Source organism: Mastomys coucha, unplaced genomic scaffold (genome assembly GCF_008632895.1).
Source record: "Mastomys coucha isolate ucsf_1 unplaced genomic scaffold, UCSF_Mcou_1 pScaffold21, whole genome shotgun sequence".
NCBI lineage: Eukaryota > Metazoa > Chordata > Mammalia > Rodentia > Muridae > Mastomys > Mastomys coucha.
In genome coordinates this window covers 178,347,093-178,367,313 of record NW_022196904.1, presented here as the reverse complement: position 1 = coordinate 178,367,313, position 20,221 = coordinate 178,347,093, and the positions used below count along the sequence as shown (strand labels likewise).

General features: G+C 50.4%; 2 protein-coding genes across 3 annotated transcripts in view; one reads left to right on the top strand and one right to left on the bottom strand.

Moving 5' to 3' along the window:
* The first annotated feature begins 1,098 nt into the window (after positions 1-1,098).
* Calhm2 (calcium homeostasis modulator family member 2) lies at positions 1,099-7,202 on the top strand. 2 transcript variants are annotated; one of them, XM_031390607.1, is made up of 3 exons: positions 1,099-1,540; positions 3,619-4,326; positions 6,273-7,202. In XM_031390607.1, exons 2-3 carry the CDS (start codon positions 3,772-3,774, stop codon positions 6,687-6,689), a joined length of 972 nt encoding a protein of 323 aa, XP_031246467.1. In that variant the 5' UTR covers positions 1,099-1,540; positions 3,619-3,771; the 3' UTR covers positions 6,690-7,202. The 2 variants fall into 2 exon arrangements, with proteins under 2 accessions (XP_031246467.1, XP_031246468.1); XM_031390608.1 differs by having other exon boundaries at positions 1,412-1,540; positions 3,229-4,326.
* A 1,058-nt stretch (positions 7,203-8,260) lies between these two features.
* The window catches only part of Pdcd11 (programmed cell death 11), a 43,765-nt gene continuing 31,804 nt past the window's right edge, over positions 8,261-20,221 (bottom strand). Inside the window, exons 23-36 of the mRNA XM_031390606.1 lie at positions 19,784-19,873; positions 19,518-19,620; positions 19,002-19,179; positions 14,850-14,906; positions 14,203-14,325; positions 12,954-13,076; positions 12,218-12,500; positions 11,950-12,066; positions 11,241-11,390; positions 10,821-11,068; positions 10,019-10,187; positions 9,563-9,716; positions 9,250-9,415; positions 8,261-8,717 (exon numbers count right to left, since the gene is read on the bottom strand). Of these exons, the coding sequence (XP_031246466.1) occupies positions 8,546-8,717; positions 9,250-9,415; positions 9,563-9,716; positions 10,019-10,187; positions 10,821-11,068; positions 11,241-11,390; positions 11,950-12,066; positions 12,218-12,500; positions 12,954-13,076; positions 14,203-14,325; positions 14,850-14,906; positions 19,002-19,179; positions 19,518-19,620; positions 19,784-19,873 (2,133 nt within the window). The 3' untranslated portion in view covers positions 8,261-8,545. The remainder of the gene's footprint in view (positions 8,718-9,249; positions 9,416-9,562; positions 9,717-10,018; positions 10,188-10,820; positions 11,069-11,240; positions 11,391-11,949; positions 12,067-12,217; positions 12,501-12,953; positions 13,077-14,202; positions 14,326-14,849; positions 14,907-19,001; positions 19,180-19,517; positions 19,621-19,783; positions 19,874-20,221) is intronic.

The window sequence follows — 20,221 nt, the reverse complement described above, 5'->3', positions numbered from 1 at the left end:
CCGGCACCATCTTCCAGCCCTTAGCCTGCCTATCTCGGAGCCCACTTTGACCTTCATATTTTTATCTTCCCTCCACTCTCAGCCAGGACCCTGGTGCCAGGGCGGCAGGGAAGAGGAGGTTGAACTTGACCCCAGCCCCGAATAAAGGGACCAGACAGATACAGACCAAGTGTGCACCGATGCGTATGGGGGGGAGGGGAGGACTGGGGGCAGGGGTGTCCACAGGGGACAGGGTGCCAGAAAGTGCTCGGAGGGACAAATGTGAGGGAAAGCTTTGGTGAGACCTAGGTCCTAACACCAGAGTGGTGGCAACTAAGGCAAGTCCCCCAACCTGTAAAATGCTTCACAGAAAGGCACGGATGCTAATTTCCCTCCATTTATCCCGGATACACAGACAAGCCAGACTCCGGGAGGGCCGGCAGCTTGTCGGTTGCTCAGTGCGAATTCCACTGTCCCAGCCCTGGAGAGCTGATGGCCCTGAGGGCTATCTCTCCCAATCTTAAGAGCCACTGAGTTCTTCTCCCTGTCAGTGGAGGTCCTGACTCATGACTTGCTTGTGAGCTCCCAGAGATGACTCTAGGGACAGGCAGTGCACTTTAAGAGATCTGTTTCCATTTAATTTCTACCTGTGACGACAAGCCTCTGTCCTAGGAGTTCCAGATACCCAGCCTCCTTGGTTCAGTTGTCAGATGTACAGAGGATGGGGACGGGACCTGGGTGTTAGCTGAACTATGATGGGAAGATCCTCTTCTGGGGATTGCAGGTACAGGCAAAGGTAGGATGCTCAGGGAGAGAAGGGGAAGAGCGGACCAGGGTCTTGACCAGGGTTTTGTATTCTGGAACATCACCATCAATCCTGAACACCCACCTCTCTCCTGACTCTGCAGGGGACTCCTCCTGCAGCTTCTGCCAGGTGGGTGTCAAGTACAGGGGTTGGGGGGGGATGTTCTTCAAACTGGCCTGGAGGGCAAGCCTAGGCAGGATCTCCTGGAGGGCCCCGCCTAGGCAGGATCTCCTGGAGGGCCCCGCCTGGCTCCTGCCTAGATCTTCCCAGATGGCCCCCCAGGGGTGCTCAGGGTAGATTCGAGGCAGGGCCAGTAGGGCCAGCCACAGCGGGGCCCAGAGGCGGGCTGGGACAGGACACAGCATCTGAGACGCTACTTCCTCTCTTTCTGTCTCGAGCCCGCCCTCAGCAGCCCTCCCTCCTCTGCCTGGCGCTAGGAGGCTGTTTTTCCATTCTCTGGCTAGAAAGTCCCACGCCGTTGTTTCTTTCTCTTTTTCTGGAGTTAAATGTGTCTGCAGATGCCTGCACTTCGTCTGTAGATGCCTCTGGTTAAGTTTGTTTGTAACTGGGCCCAGAGCTCTGTTGCTTTCAAACGTTGAGCCCGGGCCTCCGGATGCAAAAGAAAGCCGGCAGTGAACCTCTGTGAGGCCACTTTGCCTCTCGGTCAGGAGCACTTTTCCAGTGTCTGCAGGAGCCCACACTACGGTCACTCCATCAGGAAGCCAAGGCCACGGCGGGGCCTGCAACCAGCCCTAGGTAAGAAGGGGCCCTTGCCTGGGGTGTGCAGCTGTTAAAGGAGCCGGCAGCCTCCAGGGACTATCTGGAGGGAACCCGGGGAAATGTTGCTCTATCCCCACCCTCGCTGTCTGTCTCCTGTCTTTGGGAAGAGCCCCAGGCATGATAACCTCAGGAGATGGCCGAGTCCCATCTCTGCTCATTCCCTATGCTGTCAGGTACCGTGTACCCCACATTTGGGTGAGTTTAGGAACCCAGGACCACCCCAACGAGCAAATGGGTGCCTAGCAGCCAAGAAGGGAGGGAGGAGGGGAGAAGATGGAATTGCCTGTTAGCTTGTTTATGGCCAGCAACAGGACAAAGTCCTTTCTTTGTGGGATTAGTTAGGAGCTCTGGGCTCTGAACCGGGGAGTCAGACATCCCTCCCTCCTCCTAGAGCCCACATAACTCTGCCTGTGCCATATGGCATCCTTGACAGAGGAGGCAACCGGAAAAGAGAAGTGAACATAAAACAGAGAGAGGCAGCACAGGCTTCCCTGTCTCTTCCCAGCCTAGCCTCTCTCCACTTCCAGGCTTCCTCTGGCCAGAGAGTTGGGTTTTTTGGTACCCCCCCCCCTCCGCCCGTTCTCTTGATGGGGGTGGACATGGGGCCACACCCTGACTGTCTCTCTGGCTGTATGGGTGGAGCCTGGGAAGGGAATTGAGGCTAAACTTCCAAAGAGCCTGAGGCCCTGGCCCTCTGGCACAGAGCCATCTCTGCCGAGGTCATGACGCAGGCGAGGGCTGAGCGGTACAGTGGGCCTGAACCCCACTAAAGCTGTCTATGGCTGCCGGGTGTGGCAGCCCAGGCTTCTTCTTGGGGCAGAGATTCTGTAGGCTGCTGGATGGGAAAGCTTGAGAGGAGCAAGGTGTGGAGGTCATGAACAGAGGGAGCTAATTTAGCTCCGACACATTCTGTCCACCTTCTAAGCAGTCTCAAGTCATGGTCAAAATCTCAAGCTGGCCCCTCCAGAGTTGTCTGGCCTCCGGCAAGACATCCTGTCCCCTTGACTTTCTGGTCTTTGGCATCAGGAGAATCATCCTCAGTAGAACTGATGGGGTAGGAGTGAGAGATGTTGACCCACTATGTGACATCATTTATGGCCCCTAACAGTCCTAGGAAGAGGTCAGGGACACAGTGACTCACCCTTTTCAAAGCTGAGTACAGCAGCCTAAAGAAAAGACTTGAAGTGTGTGGAGACCCTGAGGTCTCCAAAATGAAGGGGGTTTGTGCACTCAAGGACGTTGGCATCTTGTGTCAGGCTTGCCACTGATTCAGGGGCCTGGTCCCCACCAGACCCAGGGCTCCAGTCTATCCTTTGTCCATTAGGATAGCCCCTGCAGCTTTGATACTCATACCATACCCTCCAAATTGTCCCAAATCCTTAGCATACTTGTACCACCTGGAATCCCAGAGGGAAACCATCCCCTATGGCCTAACACCACCAGCCATTCTTTTTTGTTTGTTTGTTTGGTTGGTTGGTTTTGTTTTTTTGTTTTTTTTGAAACAGGGTTTCTCTGTGTAGCCCTGGCTGTCCTGGAACTCACTCTGTAGACCAGGCTGGCCTCGAACTCAGAAATCCACCTGCCTCTGCCTCCCAAGTGCTGGGGGGATTAAAGGTGTGAGCCACCACCACCCAGCACCACCAGCCATTTTTAATCTTCCCCAGGGAGAAGAGAGTAGTGGCAAAAGGATTTTAAAGTGTTCAAAGCAGGCAGACCTGGTCTTGAATCTGAGGTCTGTCCTTTATTTATATGTGGCCCTGGCCTGGGGCTTACGTTCAGGAAGCTGCATCCTTAACTGTGCTTGAGGTGGAAGATGCACAAGGATGCCGGGGCGAAGGGGGCGTGGAATACCAAGGAAACCATGCAAAGACTTGTGAGGATGGGCAACACCAACTGAGAGCCTCCGGTACCCGGCAGGAACTTAGGCAGCCAGCCGTGGCTATCACCACTTCTGTAGAGGTCCATGACCCCTCTTGCTCCGCCTGCTTGACCACAGCAGCGCCCCTCAGCCTGTGTTCAGAGGCAAACATTTATCACTCAACTGTGTTTCGCAGGAAGCACCAGTTCAGTGGGAGATAAAATGGCATAATCATGCTCTGCCGTCGGATGTCCTCCTGCCTGTGCTCCTTGCTGGTCTCACCAGACGCCATCAATTCTGCCCTCTTCGGCCTTCTCCTGCGCATCCCATCCCTGGCCTGCCAGTCACCATGGCGGCCTTGATTGCAGAGAACTTCCGATTCCTGTCTCTCTTCTTCAAGAGCAAGGATGTGATGATTTTCAACGGGCTGGTGGCCCTGGGCACGGTGGGCAGTCAGGAGCTCTTCTCAGTGGTGGCCTTCCACTGTCCCTGCTCACCTGCCCGGAACTACCTGTATGGGCTGACGGCAATTGGCGTGCCTGCGCTGGCACTTTTCCTTATTGGCGTCATTCTCAACAACCACACGTGGAACCTGGTTGCCGAGTGCCAGTACCGGAGGGCCAAGAACTGCTCCGCTGCCCCCAACTTCCTCCTCCTAAGCTCGATCCTAGGCCGTGCGGCTGTGGCCCCAGTCACCTGGTCTGTCATCTCCCTGCTTCGAGGGGAGGCCTACGTCTGCGCTCTCAGTGAGTTTGTGGACCCCTCCTCGCTCACAGCTGGGGCTGAAAGCTTCCCCCCAGCCCACGCCACGGAGATCCTAGCCAGGTTTCCCTGTGGAGAGGGCTCTGCCAACCTGTCAGGCTTCCGAGAGGAGGTCAGCCGCAGGCTCAAGTATGAGTCCCAGGTAAGGAGTCGTGGGAAGGGCAGCCTTCTTCCGTCCTTCCCAAAGTGCCCGCTGACGGGGTGGTACTCAATAGGCTGGTCCAGTGTGAGAACGAGCATCTGTTCAGGGAAGCAGTGAGTTACCAGGGTCAGGTATCAGCTGATTAACCTGTGGCTGAGTTATGGGGGCAAGGGTCAGCTCATCACAGTGTGTCCCCGACCTGCCTGGTGCTGAAGATTGAATCCTAGGCCACATGAATGTCAAGCATGAGCCATCACTAAGCTCCACTTCCGTCCCTCAGAGAAAACATCCCGCATCCCATAATCCCCAGGACCATTCCCAAGCTACCTCGTGAGGTTATCTTTACCCTAGCTTGACTGAGCATGGTTCAATGTAGGCTACCTTACAAATACCTGCTGTGGGCTTTTGAGTTGAGGGCAGAACCTGGTTGACTCCAGGGCTGAACACATCTCTGTCCCAGTAATTGAGTCAGCTTCACTCTTTGGGGCAGGCCAGGGAGAGACAGGCTACTGCTGTTGGGCCTAGCTGCAGCCTGTTTGGAGGTCGGTCAAGGGTCACAAGAACACTTAGAGGCAGCAATCTGAACTGCATGTGAATTCAGAAGCAGAGGATGAGGGAGGCAGGACGGAGCCCGTGATTCTCTAAAGGGACTCCTTCCTTGAAAACTAAGACAAGTAAAGCTAGGGGCCGGAGAAGAAGACGCCTGCCTTCGGGTCTCAGCACTCACGTGGTAGCGCATGCGCTGAGCACACACATAGTGTACAGACATGCGCAGGCAAAACATACACTAACAGGAAAGAAGGAAGGAAGGAAAAAAAGAAAGAAACAAAGGGAAGGAGGGAATAAGAGAAAAAGGGAGGGAGAAAGAAGAAAAGCACAAACCTCTGCTAGCTAGCTGCCTGGACTGGATCTTGCCTGTAATCCAGCATTAGGGAGGTAAAAGTGGGCCGGGCTGGAGTTCAGGGTCATTTTTAGCAACACAGTATGCTAACGGCCAGCTTGGACATTGTCTCAACGAAAAGTAGTTAAGACTGAGAGTATTGCTCTTACAGAGTATCCAAGTTCAATTCCCAACACGGTCAGGCGACTCACGACTACTTGTTAACTCCAGCTCCAGAAATCTCATGCCCTCTTCTGGACTCTGCGTTCACATATCCATACTGCCCCCTGCCCCCACCCCCGTGTACATACCCCCAATGCATATACAGCCCCCCCAACACATGTACATACCCCCAAAACACAATCTAAATTCTTTAAACAGCAACAATGTAAAAGGAAGAAATGAGGCTAAGGTGTAACTGAGTAGAGTGTTGGCCTAGCACTTATCAGATCCTCTGTGTTAGATCCCTAGCACGAATAAAGTAGGTGTGGCTCATGCTGTAACCCCAGCGCTCAGGAGGTGCGACTAGAGGATCAGAAACTCAAGGCCATCCTGAGCTCTACAGAGTATTTAAGGCCAACCAAGGCTGCAGGAGACCCTTTGTTGGGGTGAGGGGGAAGCCGAGAAATGGGCTGAAGATGGAAAAAACAGAAATACTGATTACTAATCCACAGGTACAAGCAGTAGGCAGAGAAGGCCTCAAAGGCCCTTGCCCTCAACAGACTTAAGTCCTCCCAGGGTGAAACAAGTACACAGGCGACCCAAAGGCAGGCAGGTGCTGTGTGGTGCTGAGGCCTTGTCACTGAGCTCCACTCCAGGCTCCTGAGCTGCGCTTGGTGGAGTCCAGTGATACTGCCCCAGCAGGGCTGAAGAACAAAAACCACAAAAGGCAGTCTAAGCACAGGAGAGCGTGTGGGCTAACAGGGGTAAGAATAGAAAAGAGGAAGCATGCTCGCCCACAGCCCACAGAGCAGCTATTCTTTTTCTATCGTCCTCATGGGTAGGCAGGGCCCAGGCAGCTGTCAGGGCCCCCACCCTGAGCCATCCATGCCTTTTCTCTGACCAGCTCTTCGGATGGCTGCTCATTGGTGTGGTGGCCATCCTGGTGTTCCTGACCAAGTGCCTCAAACATTACTGCTCGCCACTCAGCTACCGTCAGGAGGCCTACTGGGCACAGTACCGCACCAACGAGGACCAGCTGTTCCAGCGCACGGCGGAGGTGCATTCCAGGGTGCTGGCCGCCAACAACGTGCGCCGTTTCTTTGGCTTTGTGGCTCTCAACAAAGATGATGAAGAGTTGGTCACCAAGTTCCCAGTGGAAGGCACACAGCCACGGCCACAGTGGAATGCTATCACCGGGGTCTACCTGTACCGTGAGAACCAAGGCCTCCCGCTCTATAGCCGCCTACACAAGTGGGCCCAGGGCCTGACTGGTAATGGCACAGCCCCTGACAATATCGAGATGGCTCTGCTCACTGCTTAAGAGCCTGCTTCTGTGCTCTGGAAATGGAACTACTTAGTCACAGACTAACTCCTCATGGCGTGCTCACTTCAGCATCAGGTGACTTCTCTGCTAACTACAGCGTCTTGGGCATAGACATAAAACAAGTAGTTTGTAAAGATCCTGTGGACCACATGGTTCACGGAAATTAAGGTGGGATGGGGGTGGGGTAAGGGGACTGGCCTACCAAAATCATCTCTCCCGTGGCCACTAGCACACTCTGTTCACAGCTATCAAAACAGACTTTCTTAGAGTTTAGTATGACCGGGGTGAACATCGGTGGGTCTCGGAGTTGAGAAACATCAGCTGGCTGAGCCTGGTGACAACCCACTGGGGGCGGGGGGCTCATCACTGTACATTTTGTGCAGTTAATTTGTGTCTAATTGCATAGGGCACCCAGCTCCTTGGCGTACAGCTAGGAAGCTGCCTTGATTGTATACCTCTGGCCTGATTTTATATATTTAAACATTTTGATAAAGCTTTTCTTACTTTAAAGGCCTAGACTGGTGTTTGTGCAACTGACAAGGGCATACAGACCAATGTGAGAAGAGATGGCACTATGGGGGACCACAAAGCTGATGTGTCCCGCCCGAGGGCTGAGTCTCTTGGCAATCTCACAGTTGCCTGAATTAACCTGAGCGGAGGCATCTGGCCTTTGGCAGGGATCAGCTCAGCTGAAAACATAACATCTGTCTGCACAGAGACCTCTCACTAAGCTCTTCCCCCTCTCCACCCTGCATCGACTAGCTCCACACTCTGAAGCCCCATGCTCTCGTCTGACCTGGCTCCTGTCATCCAACCCAGCCATTTCTCCCCCAGAAACTTAGAGAACATTTTAGGCTCCACAGAGAAAACTTTTAATTTCCCTTAGACTCAAGTCAACACCCCCCCCCCCCAAAAAAAACCAAACTCAACAACAACCAGAAGGGTCTACGCTAGCATCCCAGGAAGCTGGGTGGCACCAGAGTTGAGGAGAGTCTGGGGTGAGACAGGCACTTTAACCAATGCTTTCAGCTTGCCTTAGTGGCTTCGGGTTCCTATTTTTTTCTGGATTCTTCCTCTGTCCTCTCAGTCCCCAGCCTCCAAACCAGGGCAGACGGTATAGGCTGGGCTGAGCCGATGCTTGGAGCCCCAGCCCACATGGTCCACAGTCTTTCCAGCTACCAACCTCTTGAGTGTGGACTGTGAGCTTGCCAAGGGGCAAAGTGGGAACCCCACCACGAAATCCACTGGCATCTGCCTTTCTGTCCTTAGAGTGCAGCAAACTCTCTTCAAAGAGAAATGCTTGTTTTTTTTTTCCCCCTAGAAGCTTAAGAGCCTGTGGCCTAAACCCTGAGCAGCCCCAGGAACAAAACAAGAACATTAAACCTCAAGGGCTAGGGTGTAGTTTAGTGGAAGAATACTTCTTAGCATGTGTAAGGCCTTAGCTCAATCTATAGCACTCAAATTAAAAAAAAAAAAAAAAAAAAGAGTATACACACACACACTTAAAATTAGGAAGTGATAGTACGTGCCTTTAATCCCTTCTGAGTTCAAGGCTGGCTGAGTCTACATAGCAGGTTCCAGGCCAGCCAGGACCATAGTTAAGAATCCTGTCTCAAAAGATTTTAAAACAATCTTTCTGAGTTTTTTAAAAAAAAAAAAAACCTCAAAATTCTTTATTCTGACAAGATGAGGAACTTGGCATCAGTGAGCCAAGTCTGCCTTCCAGGAGTATCACAGCCTACAGGCATGCTGCAGAAAAAGCAGCGATTAAAACAGTCCACAGTCCTCAGCCAACGGCTCCCAGCGTCCATCCGGGCACCTGCTGTCCCCCGTGTCCATCGGAGCCTGTGTTCCTAGTCCTCCAGCGCCGAGCTCTTGGCCTCCACGTACTCCAAGGCCTTCGCCTTGACAGCCTGCACATCCTTCTCAGTGCCATGCTGCTTCTCATAGTCCAGGTAGCGCTTGAAGAAGAACTTCATCCTCTTAGGGGCCAGGCTCAGATGGATGACCCGCTCAAAGATGTTCCTATGAGGAAGAACCGGGCAGCAGTTTCCTTAGGGTCCCTACTGCATGACTCCTGGCTAGCACTCCCAGCTTGCTCTCAGGTACTAGGTCACTCTGATATCCAGCACCCAATTTCTTGTTCTTATCATCAGTATGAACTCCTGACAGAGACAAAAGACTTAGCCTGCCTTAAGTTACAAGGAAAGAGGTCAAACTCCTGGGATGGGGACACACGAGGACAGAGGCAGACTTAAACTTGTGACCTGTAGGGATTGTGGGGACAAAGTGAGAGCATGCCCATGAATGTTCCATCCACGAGAGGCCAGCATCGTGTGAGCCATGTGGGACCCCAAGACTCCTGGTTCTGGGTACAGACAGACCATGGTGGAAAGGTGAAATCAAGTGGACCAGGGAGCCATGTCAGAGCTGTTTTTCAGGATCAAGTCAGACAACTGGGAGCTGCTAGGGAGTGGCTAATCATCACCAACACGGCCAAAGCCCCTTCCTAGCCCACACTCCAACAGGAGTCAGCCCTGGTCTGTCGTCCCCTCACCTGACTTCTTTCTGGCTGCTGTGCTTGATGGTCATGTCGATGTAGACCGACCAGACATCTGTGCGTTTCGGGTAGGTGCTCAGTGTGTTTTCAAAAATGGCTTTAGCCCGCTCCACATCCCCGAGCTGGAACTCGAGCTGGGCAAACTTGACGATCACATCCACATCTGTGGGAAAGGAGAAGTCAGAGCCAAGACCATCCAAGGGCCTCAGCTAAGTCAGAGGCGACTCCACCCTTTACACGCTGCCTGCCAACTGCCTCTTTAAGTATCTATCAGTCCCCAGTGTGTTCAGGAGCCAGGAAAAGCACTCACGCTCCTTGGCGGGCAGACACTCCAGGGCTCGCTGCAGCACGCGGTGACTGGCCCCAGCCTGACTCCTCCCCAAAACAAAGGCACCATATTTGATCCAGACAGCCTTTTCCTGCCGGAATCTTTTCAGCATCCGGTTGTACAGCTCACCAGCTTCCTGTGGGAAAGACACAGTAAGCTAAGGAGAGTGTGGCACTTCAGAGGGACAACAGACAGGCAAGTTCATGGAAGGCAGACTGCCTGAGGAGACTGGGAAGATCTTCAGGAGAATGGCGGAGTACTGGGAGCTCCCTAGTAACCCCTCAGTGTATTCTCACCTCTGTGGGGAAGGGAAAGTGTCTGAGGTCGAGATGTGATATCGTGGGGAACCCAGAAGGTAGGGTTCTCACAGAAGGCTGGCCCTGGCCTGCTCTAGAGTCTAGCATCTGGGGCGCCTAGGCATGGAACTTAACACCCTACCTTGAACTTCTCGGACTTGGTGTAGATGTCAGCCAGATGCAGGAAAACCTTGAGAGGCTCATTGTACTGCACAGCTCGCTCGAAGACCTTAGTCAAGGACTCCTGAGAGCCGTACATGTTCTCCAGGTTCAGCAGGGCCACCCACACATTCAGCTTCTCCTGCTCCTCTCTAGAGGTGGGATGGGTAGAACATGAGTTCCATCTACTCAGCGTTGGATGCCTATCAACTATTTCGTTCTCCCAGGCAGCAACTGTACCCTCAAGCCCACTTGTAAGTACAGATACTGAGGCTCTGTCTGTCCCCTGCAGCTTACTGTAAGGGGAAGCTGTGCTCCCCATCTCACTGCCAAGTCTGGGGCTCCCCTGATTGCTCCCTCCATTCCTGGGAATGAAGCCTCCAGATTACATGCTGGGCCTATGTTCAAGCTGGAACAGAGTCCAAGTCTGACTCTCTCCTGATGAAGACAGCAAAGCATAAGACAGCCATCACTCTACACTAGGCTTCAGAAAGCTTCCTCCGCTATGCCAAGAACAGAGTGAGTAACCCCGAAAAATGCTGACTTCTCTCCACTCTGCTTGTGTTACTGGGAATCTAGCCGGCACACAGAGACTACTAAATGTCACCATAGCAATTTCATTGAGGAGGATCATAAAATATTAATGAGCGATCTGTTTTAGGTGGCTACACTTATTAAGACTGAGCCTGAAAGACCATGGGCTGCTACTGGCCTAACCAGGAAGAAATGAGCCATGGTGGCAAACTCTGTAAGCCAGAACAAAGTAGAAAAGCTTGAGCGCAGACCTGAACGAGATGGTCTTCAGCGCCCTCTCAGCCACAGTCCGGGCCTTCTCAATCTCGGTGGCCTGTAAGTGGAACGCCATGTACTGCAGCCAAAGGATGGAGCTGTTGGGGGAGCTTAGCACCAGCCGGTCAAAGTCATCCGCAGACTCTGGCTGCCGCCCGGGGTCCATGAGCGCCTCCTCAATGCGCGACAGCTCCTTCTCTGCCTTCTGCTTCTCCAGCTCTCTTTCCTTCTTGCTCTTCTTCTTCTGTTATGGAAGGAAGAAAAGTGAGTGATCCACTCTTCAAGCACAGAGGGATCTGAGGTAGACGCCATGGGTTCATAGGACAGTTATGGACCCTACCCAGGAGACATCTAAGACATCAGAGCTGGGAATGAGGAGTGTCTGCAAGAGATGCAACATCTTGGAAATACAGTACCTTGGCTTGGTGTGGCTGCTCATCCTCCTCGCTGTCTGAGCTCTCTTCTCGGAGCGGCAAGGCTGGAGTCAGAGAGTCGAGCCCCACATCCCAAACGAAGCCTGAAGAGAGATGCAGCCGGGGCACCTCTGCGGCTTTGGTCTGCTTTCCCTGCAAGGTCAGAAAATTGAAGGAAGCGCAGGCCAGGCTGTTCCCTGGCCCCACCTACCACCACACCCAAAGCCTGCCTCCTCGGTCTCTGTCTGCTGAGGGAACAGCAGTGACTTGAAAATACTCTGACTTAGACAATGACTTTATATAAAGTGTAAACACACACACACACACACACACACACACACACACACACACACACTCATGAGCGAGCAAAGTAGAAGGTCTGGAACAGAAATCCTGAGGGTGGCAGGGCTGGCAAGCTCTCGAAGCGTGGCCCCATGGCTGAGATTCCCAGAGTCCTCTCCATTGCTTGCACTTGTGAGGAGCGTGGGCTCATGCAGGTTGTGCCCTCTCTTTATCTGCCCACCTCTTTCATTCAGTTCTTGATAAACATGTTATTAGTGCCAACAGACCCAGTCTAAGGAGGTAGACTGGCTGAGGTAAGTAGGCCTTATCACCACTGTTTTATAGAGGACGATGGGCTGGGACAGCTCAGCTCTGGGGAAACAAGGAGCTCCTCCCCAAAGCCTTCCCTCCACTCGGCAGTGAGCCTTACCCCGGGAGGCAGCTTCGGCGCCTCCACTTCATCCTCTCCTTCCCGGTAGTACACCTCCACACCACTGTTGTTCTCTTCTGGAGCCCCAGACTTCTTTGGCCTCTTGTTCACTAGTTCCTGAAATGGTTGGGTGTAAGATGTGAAGTTTCTCCTCGCCCTCCTCACCCTCACAGTGCCTACTCAGAGAAGACTGGGCAGCTGCAGCTCACTTCTCAAACACTTCTTATGGGTGAGGTGAGGCGTGGTGCTCCCTGGAGGGGGGACTCACCTGCTCACTCTCAGACTCCTGGCGTTCCCGCTTGCCCTGCCCACCCCTCTGTGACTTCTGGGGCTCTTTCTTCTGGCTGGACAACCTGGGCTCCTCCTGCCTCTTCTGGTTCTTCTCTTTCTTTTTCTGGCTCTTCTCTTCTCCTTTCAGGCCACCCTCAGCTCCACCTTTCCTCTCCTCTTGTGTTGGAAGAGGTGGTTCTGGGGAAGCAGAGAACACATCCGGCTTCCCGGTGTCACGGGGAAGGAGCGACAGCTCTATCAGGTTCTTCATGGGGTTCACGCTGATGCAGGAGGAGGAGAGGCAGAGAGTAAGGGTGAGCAGGCACTACAGGTGAGCAGACCTTGCCCCGTCAGCACTTAGGCCATCTTTCCTTGTCAGTCAGAGAGGGGCCCTGGCCCACCCACCTGCCTTAGATGCTCAGTATTCTCAGACACAGTTTATATATTTCCCCTGCTCTGTGGAAAAAGCCAGGGAGCATCTAGGATGGACGTGCTTGATCGACAACAGCAGAAGCCGTGCCATATCTACTCCTGGACTAAGGCTGGAATTGAGGTCAAAGGTTTCAATCGAAAGTTTCTGACCCATCGGAACACTACATGCATCATCATTCCCAGGCCTTTATGTATGTCCGGAGTTTACCTCAAAACCTCCTTCCAGGGCAGGGCTCTCATAGAAAGGGGTCTGATTCACACCAGAGAGAGGGAGTGAGAGGGCAGGGAGGGATGACACCTACCGTAGGACCTTGGCAGTGACCAGCTTCCCCTCAGGGAGACATCTGCTATAAAGCTCTTTCTCCGGTGGGATACATTCAGACACATGTGAATACTTGGCCAAACCCAGAACTGAAGGTCCAAGGCTGAAAAGAGATAGATAAGAGCCCTGGAGTGTAAATACAACACAACCCCACCATACCCAGTACCCCAAACTTTGATAGGATATATGTGATACTAAATCGTGGCATCCAGGAGGATAAAGTTGGCTTTGGAAACTGGAAACAAATTGTCACATAAATGAAGGTATGAATTTGGATTTTATTTGAAGTACTGAAAATCCAACCCAGGCCAGCTAGGCAAGGGCCCCACCAGGGAACTCTATCTGGCCTGGAACTCAGAGACCCTCTTGCCTCTGCCTCTGCTGGGATGAAAGCTATGTGCCACCACACCCAGCTCCCCAGCACCAAGATGTCCAAATCACAAATGGCTAAACAGACACAGAGAGGAGAGGAGAGCCGAGAGCAGGGAATGGCAGTGTCAGTGCTTAGGAACATGATGTGACCACATTAAGACTAAAAAAGCTGGGCGTGGTAGCATACACCCTTAATCAACACACTCAGGTCACATGACAGGTGAAACTGAGTTCGAGGCCAGCCTGATCTACTTAGTAAGTTACAGGACAGCCAGAGCTACAGAACAAGAGCCTGCCTTCAAAATAAATAATAGTCAGATAAACAAACAAACAAACAACAACAACAACAAAGAATCATGATCAAACACTAAGATCAGAAGAAACCCAGAATTTGAGACTGAAAATGTCATTCTTTTTCCAAAACACCAAACAAGAAATAATTCAAAAGTTTAAAAAAAAAAAAAGAAAAGCATCTAAAGGAGCAACGGCTCCACACTTAAGAGCGCCTGCTCTCCAGGACCCAGGTATGGCTCCCAGCACCCATCTAGTGGCTCACAGCCATCTACATCTCCAGTTCCATGTGATCTGGTGCCCTCTTCTGATCTCTGCACACACCAGAGCCCCAGGAATACTCAGGGTGCACATACACACATGCCCGCAAAACACTCAAAAGATAAGATAAAAGAAAGAATTTAAAACTCAGAATTTTACCAACTGGTAACACATAAGCTGTCCTCTATTCTTATCAAAGTTGGCTAGGGGAGGAGGCGGCAAGCCCAGGGCTAAGAAGGCAGCCCAGGAAGCACCTGGCTCTCTGGAGCCAAGCCCCGGAGCCTGGGCCCGGCTCCATTACTCACCCTATGATCACACTGCTCGGCAGGACGGATTTCACGTAGCCCCGCAGGAGCTGCCCTTCCCTGATGTCCTCAATGGAGTTGACTTCTGGATCTTCTACTCTATTTTTTGTCTCTTTGTTTGTCCTAAGGGAACACAAGGCTCACACACATGCCTTTAACCATCGCTGCTCTCCCCCAGAAACCTGCAGCAATCATCTGTGAAGATGCTGCCTCTGCACTAGAGGCCTGTCGCCCAGAGTCCAGCCTGCTCGCCCCCATAGTCCTCTCAGACCAGCCAGGGCTCTGTGTCTGACAGCTAACTATGCAGAAAAGCCCGAGAGAGGCCACGTTTAAAGCCTGACCTTACCCAGTGGACTGCTGGTCAACTCCTTCAATCCCACACTCACTCGGATCGTGAACCCTGGAGCTAGACACCCACCCTCACCAGTTACCTCAAATACCCACATGTAGGTAAGCAAGACAAGAGCCTGGATTCTTCCAGAAACTCAAATGCCTCCCCCTACCCGTAACCCATCACACACACTTAAATAAAAATAGGTTCAGTGTACGGATGGACGGGCAGAGGAGGGAGGGACTCTCAGAGTTCTATTCCGGCTATAGCCCGGTCTTCTGAGTTGTTCCCTCTCCTTTCTCATCCCAACACTCACCTGGACGATCGTAGTGACAGAGCCAGCACATGGTGTGCCGTGGACAGGATATAACATCTGAAACAGGCAAAAGAGGGGGATACACTCAAGCGACAAGATTTCTGGATACTCACATGCATGAAATTAAAAGTAAGATAGATCTTCAGTAATTCTACTCTTTAGTCGGGTAGGTGATATGCTGCAATAGGGTACTGTCACGGTATGCGGCAGCAAGCTGAGCTCCAGTCAGCCACGTGCCCAGGAGGTGACAGATTGGTGCTCTACCCTGTACTGTGTTCCTGAAGGGTTTGCTAGGTTAGAGGCACTCAGTGCATTCTCAGCTTCTACAATCTTCAACTTACGAGTTTATCAGGAGTTGAGAGAGATCTGCACTCACGAGATGAGACCGTCCCCACAGAAATTCTTTTTTTTTTTGGTTTTTCGAGACAGGATTTCTCTGTGTAGCCCTGGCTGTCCTGGAACTCACTCAGTAGACCAGGCTGGCTGTGAACTCAGAAATCCGCCTGCCTCTGCCTCCCAAGTGCTGGGATTAAAGGCGTGCACCACCACTGCCTGGCACCCCACAGAAATTCTTAACTGTGATCTCCACAGAGACAGAAAAAACACAGAAAAACATGACCCAGGGACAACTGAGTGGAGAGGAGCCAGACAGCAGCGAGAGACTTGGAAGAGGAAAAGCAGGACTCTCACTAGTTTCCAAAGTAGCTCGGGTAAAAATGTAGCCCACAGTCCTTTATAACTAAGTAGAAACAGAGGACTACAGGGAAAGACCTGGGCCACAAGTCAATGCAAACCTCTGCCACAGCAGGCATGTACTTCTCACAAGCTCCACAGCCCTTGCCGCTACCTCGAGGCAAACAATTTCCCACCCACATCTGACAGAAGAAGGGAATTTTAATTGCATGCTACCCACAGGTCTGGCTGTCATAAAAGTATTCCAAATGACTATGTTGCTGAAAGCCACACCCTCATTTTGTAAGCTTCAAGGGACAAGCCAGAGATGACCTGTGCGTCTCTGAGACTCACTAAGGATCTGTGTCGCACAGGCTCTGGGTGTCTCTGTCCTGTTTGCTTTGGATAAATACTTGACAACTTAGGTGGATGTCAGGAGCTGGGACATCCGAGATGGGGCTGGGCCGTGACTGCTTTCTAGTCTCTGTCTCTCTGAGGTATGCATTCTACTTTGTCTTGGCTGGTAGTAGGATACACATCATGAGATCTGGCTCTTCAAGGTCACTTTTCTCAGGCTACAAAAATGGCCCTAGAAGTAAGAGTGGGGCTTGTAGTGTAAGTTGTACTCCTAGAACCTGGAACTCCTGGATCTTCTAAGGAGGATCACAAGTGTGACATCAGCCCAGACTATAAGACTCAGCTCAAAACCAGTCACAGATAATCCCGACCCAGGTTTGTTTGTGGGCACCTGAAAAGGTTTATAAACTCTGCACCCCCAAGGCTGCTATCCTTTTACAAAAAACAGATTCTCTTTTTAATTAAAAATATAAATGTTTCAAATAAATACAAGCCTGGAAAACAAGAGCACAGGAAAAACATGAAGAGACAATATAAGAAATGCAAACTAACAGACTCCAGGCGGCTCAGTAGTAAGAGCACTGTCTGTTCTTGCAGGGCACCCCGGTGTGGTTCTTAGCACCTATAAAACAACTATATAGCTCCAGTTCCAAATCCAATGCCCTCTTCTGGTCACCAAGGCACCGCATGCATATGGTACAGTGACATATACATATAAATATTTTTAAAAGTCTAACTAAAAAAAAAAAGAAAATGTAAATTAAAATGAAAGATCAATTTTTGTCTATTCCATGACTAAAATAAAAATTAAGAATATCCAGGCTGGGCTGAAGCAAAGGCCCAGCAGTTAAGGCTATTCTTTCAGAGAATTTGGGTAGGATTCCTAGTATTCACTTGGTGGAACTCTAGTTCCAGGAATCCAATGTCCTCTTGTGGCTACTGTGGGCACCAGGCATCTACATGGTACACACACACACACACACACACACACACACACACACACAGAGGCCTCATACATATAAAACAAATCAAAACAAATCCAGTCTTTCAATCCTAACAAGCAGAGAGAAGTTGGTCACCACTGTTAGGGGACTATAAGTAAAAGACAATTTTGCAAAATATTTAACATCAATTGGTCCATTAAACTTACTTCTATAAATATACTTCAACCTTTTACTATAATCCAAATATGCACAAAAGACAGGCATCTCAACTTTACTGTCTATCAATGAGAACTGATTAAATCAGGTTAGATAAAAATGGTGTACTATGAATAAATACTAAAAATAAGGCGAAAGAACAAGATATTAGCACGAAGAGAAATGCATGATAAACGGCTTTGAGAAAAAAGCAACTTTAAACAACATAGAAAGTGAAGTTCTATTACTAAATGCAGTAAAATTACACCCACACATGTGTTTACGTCTGGAAAGACTAGAGGTCAAAGTATATATCACAAAAGCAGGCGGGAGAAGGAACAGAGACTTATTTATACATTTGAGGTTTCCCTTCCAGTAAAAAACAAAACAAAAAGCTACAAAACAGGTTTAAACTTAAAATGTTTATCAACAGGTGAATGGATAAAGAAAAATGTCATATACACACAAGGAGTATATATAATATTAATTATAAGGAATAAAATTAGGAAAATGGGTAAAGCTGGGGTTCATCATGATAAACCAGACTCAGAAAGACAGGGTCACACTTCCTCCAAGTGTGACATGAGAGGGGAAGGGACTGCTGGGGTAAGAAGAGGAAACTGATAAGCTAGCTCAGTGCTTATAAGCACTAGCTCTGAGTACCAGGCTCAATTCCCAGCACCACATGGCAGCTCACAAGTACCCATAACCCCAGTTACAGGGGATCCAATGTCCTCTTCTGGCCTGTGTACTACCAGGCACCCATGTGGTTCACAGAGGTACATGCAGGGACAACACCCACACAATAAGATAAAATAAGTAAAATATAAGGACAGATGGAAGAACAAAAGGCGCTAATTGGAGCTGGGTGGACGGATGGGGGCTACACATTTCTTATATGCAAAATCTAGATTTAACTGACCCCATAACATGGAAGCAGAAGGGAGACCACTGGGGGATGGGGGAGGAGTGGCTCAGAGCAACCGGGGAGGAGACATGGAGAAGGTAATGGGAGGATGACTATCAGTAAGGTACAATGACCTGATGGGTGAAAACTCCATGATATCCATTCTGTATGCTAACAAAAACGTAAACTAGCCGTGCTCTCAGAAGAAGCCCGGCTGCTCTCTGATTACTCCGACCCTGGCTCTGGGCTCCAGCTGAAGGAGAAGACTGGAAAGTACAGAGGCCTTTATGCCTCTGGTTCCTGTAAAGCCGACCGCTGGCAAATTCACACGTAAGAGAAACTAGCCACTGAAGATGCTTGCAAGAGTGCACCCTCTATGGGCAGAGTGAAGAAAGCGCATCGTCACAGAAACAATGGATGGGCTTGGTGAAATTAAATGCAACCAAGTCCACTTAACTTCTTTATCCTGAGGAAGTGAGTGAGGCCTATCTGACTGGCTTTCTGCAGGATGTCACCTTGTACATTATCCACATAGAACTTGTGATATTTATGTCACTTTGCATGCATGAAGAATATGCTTGAGAATCAGCTCTGGGGCCAGAGAGGTGACTCAGTGGTCTTAAGGGTACAGGTGAAGGAGTCAGGCCCCAAGACCACCAGACGGAAGTACAGACCAATTGCCACGGACGTCCTCTGACCTACACACACCCTGTGGTGCATGGAAGCATTCACCTTCAATCTTGTTTTCCTCTCTCTTCCTGCCATCAGTTCTAAAGTTAATGATATTTTCCCCTATGGAGTCAAAAGGTACCTAAGTATGAGATGGCAGGAGAATAGGGACAGAAGTTAGGGATTAGCAGCTTTTCCATTTTCACCTGTGGGTGAAATTAATAAACATAGGACATTCCAGTGAAAAGGCTTTGGCAGCTCAACTTGGTAGCAATTTTAACTATGTGAACCTGTTAAATTTTTCAGGGTGGGAGGAGGACTAAACATACACACACACACACCACATAGCAGTTACAAGGAAATCCCACTAATTTCATACGTAGGCAAAAGGAGAACTCTGTGGCTCACCTGACAATCTTCTGGGGGCAGAAGTCTTGCAGGGGGGCCTCGGAGTACGAGTCACTCACATGAAATAAACTGACTTTCCCTATCTTCCCAAAAGGGAAGGAGATGGTGAGTCCTTTGCTAGGTACCACCTTTACCACTCTGCCCATGGCTACTTCACCTTCTTCAAGTTTATGAGGACCTGGTGGGAAGAGGAGACGAAGCTGCTGGTAGTCTGGCCTACTATAGCCTGCCAACCCAGAGGAGCTGGACCCAAGCTTGAGTAGGCTCATCACAGCTGGAACCCATGACCATATGAGACAGATAATCCCTTCTAAAGGACCAAGTTTAGAAAAGGGAGACTTAAGACAGCAATAGAGTCACACAAGCCAGAGAGCAAAGCCCAAGAGAAAACCAAACCCAAGGCATCTCCCAGAACGCTCTGTTCTGGCTTTCTGACACTGAAGGTCTCTAATCTTGGTGGTGACTGAAGCCTCCCACCCCAGTCCCTCTCCACCCAGGTACCACGTCTTTGCATACCTATGAGTGACAAACATAAGAAAGCTCTGGGGACGTCTGGGCCAACAACGGTGGCCCTGATGGCCTGGCCAACCTGGAACTTCTTGTCCGGGTGTTTCAGAACCTGAAAGGATTAAAAGAAAAGTTCTAATGTTCCCATAAAGGTTTGTCATTTATCCAAAAATATACCATTTAAGTCTCTGCCTCCTAACCCACCAAACCCCACATTTACTCAGGGACCCCATATAACCCATGTAAACTCTTGAATCTTCTCTCCAGACACTGACCTTGAAGCTGAGGGAAGCGAGCAACAAGGGAATTCTTCCTCGGATGTCTGGTCCAATGTCCACTTCAAGCCACTTCTTTGTCACATTGTACTGTGGGGAGACAGGGCAGATGTAAGAGCACCCTTGGCTGGCCCAGCAACTAAACTCTCTTAGAACACTGAAAAGGATGAAAAGGTCAAAACCCCTCATTTGCCCAAGGGACAGGAATGCATCCTGTGGCTCTATACATATCATGGCTCCAATTGGTCAATGTGTACACAAATAACTAGAGTGGTGCGCATTGCATAGAAGTGCCGCATGCTACAGGAACACTGGCTACCAACAAGCACATAGGGTGGGAGGCGCTGACTTTCTTCTTAAAGATCGATCGATCTATCTATCTATCTATCTATCTATCTATCTATCTATCTATCTATCTATGTATCTATCTATCTATCT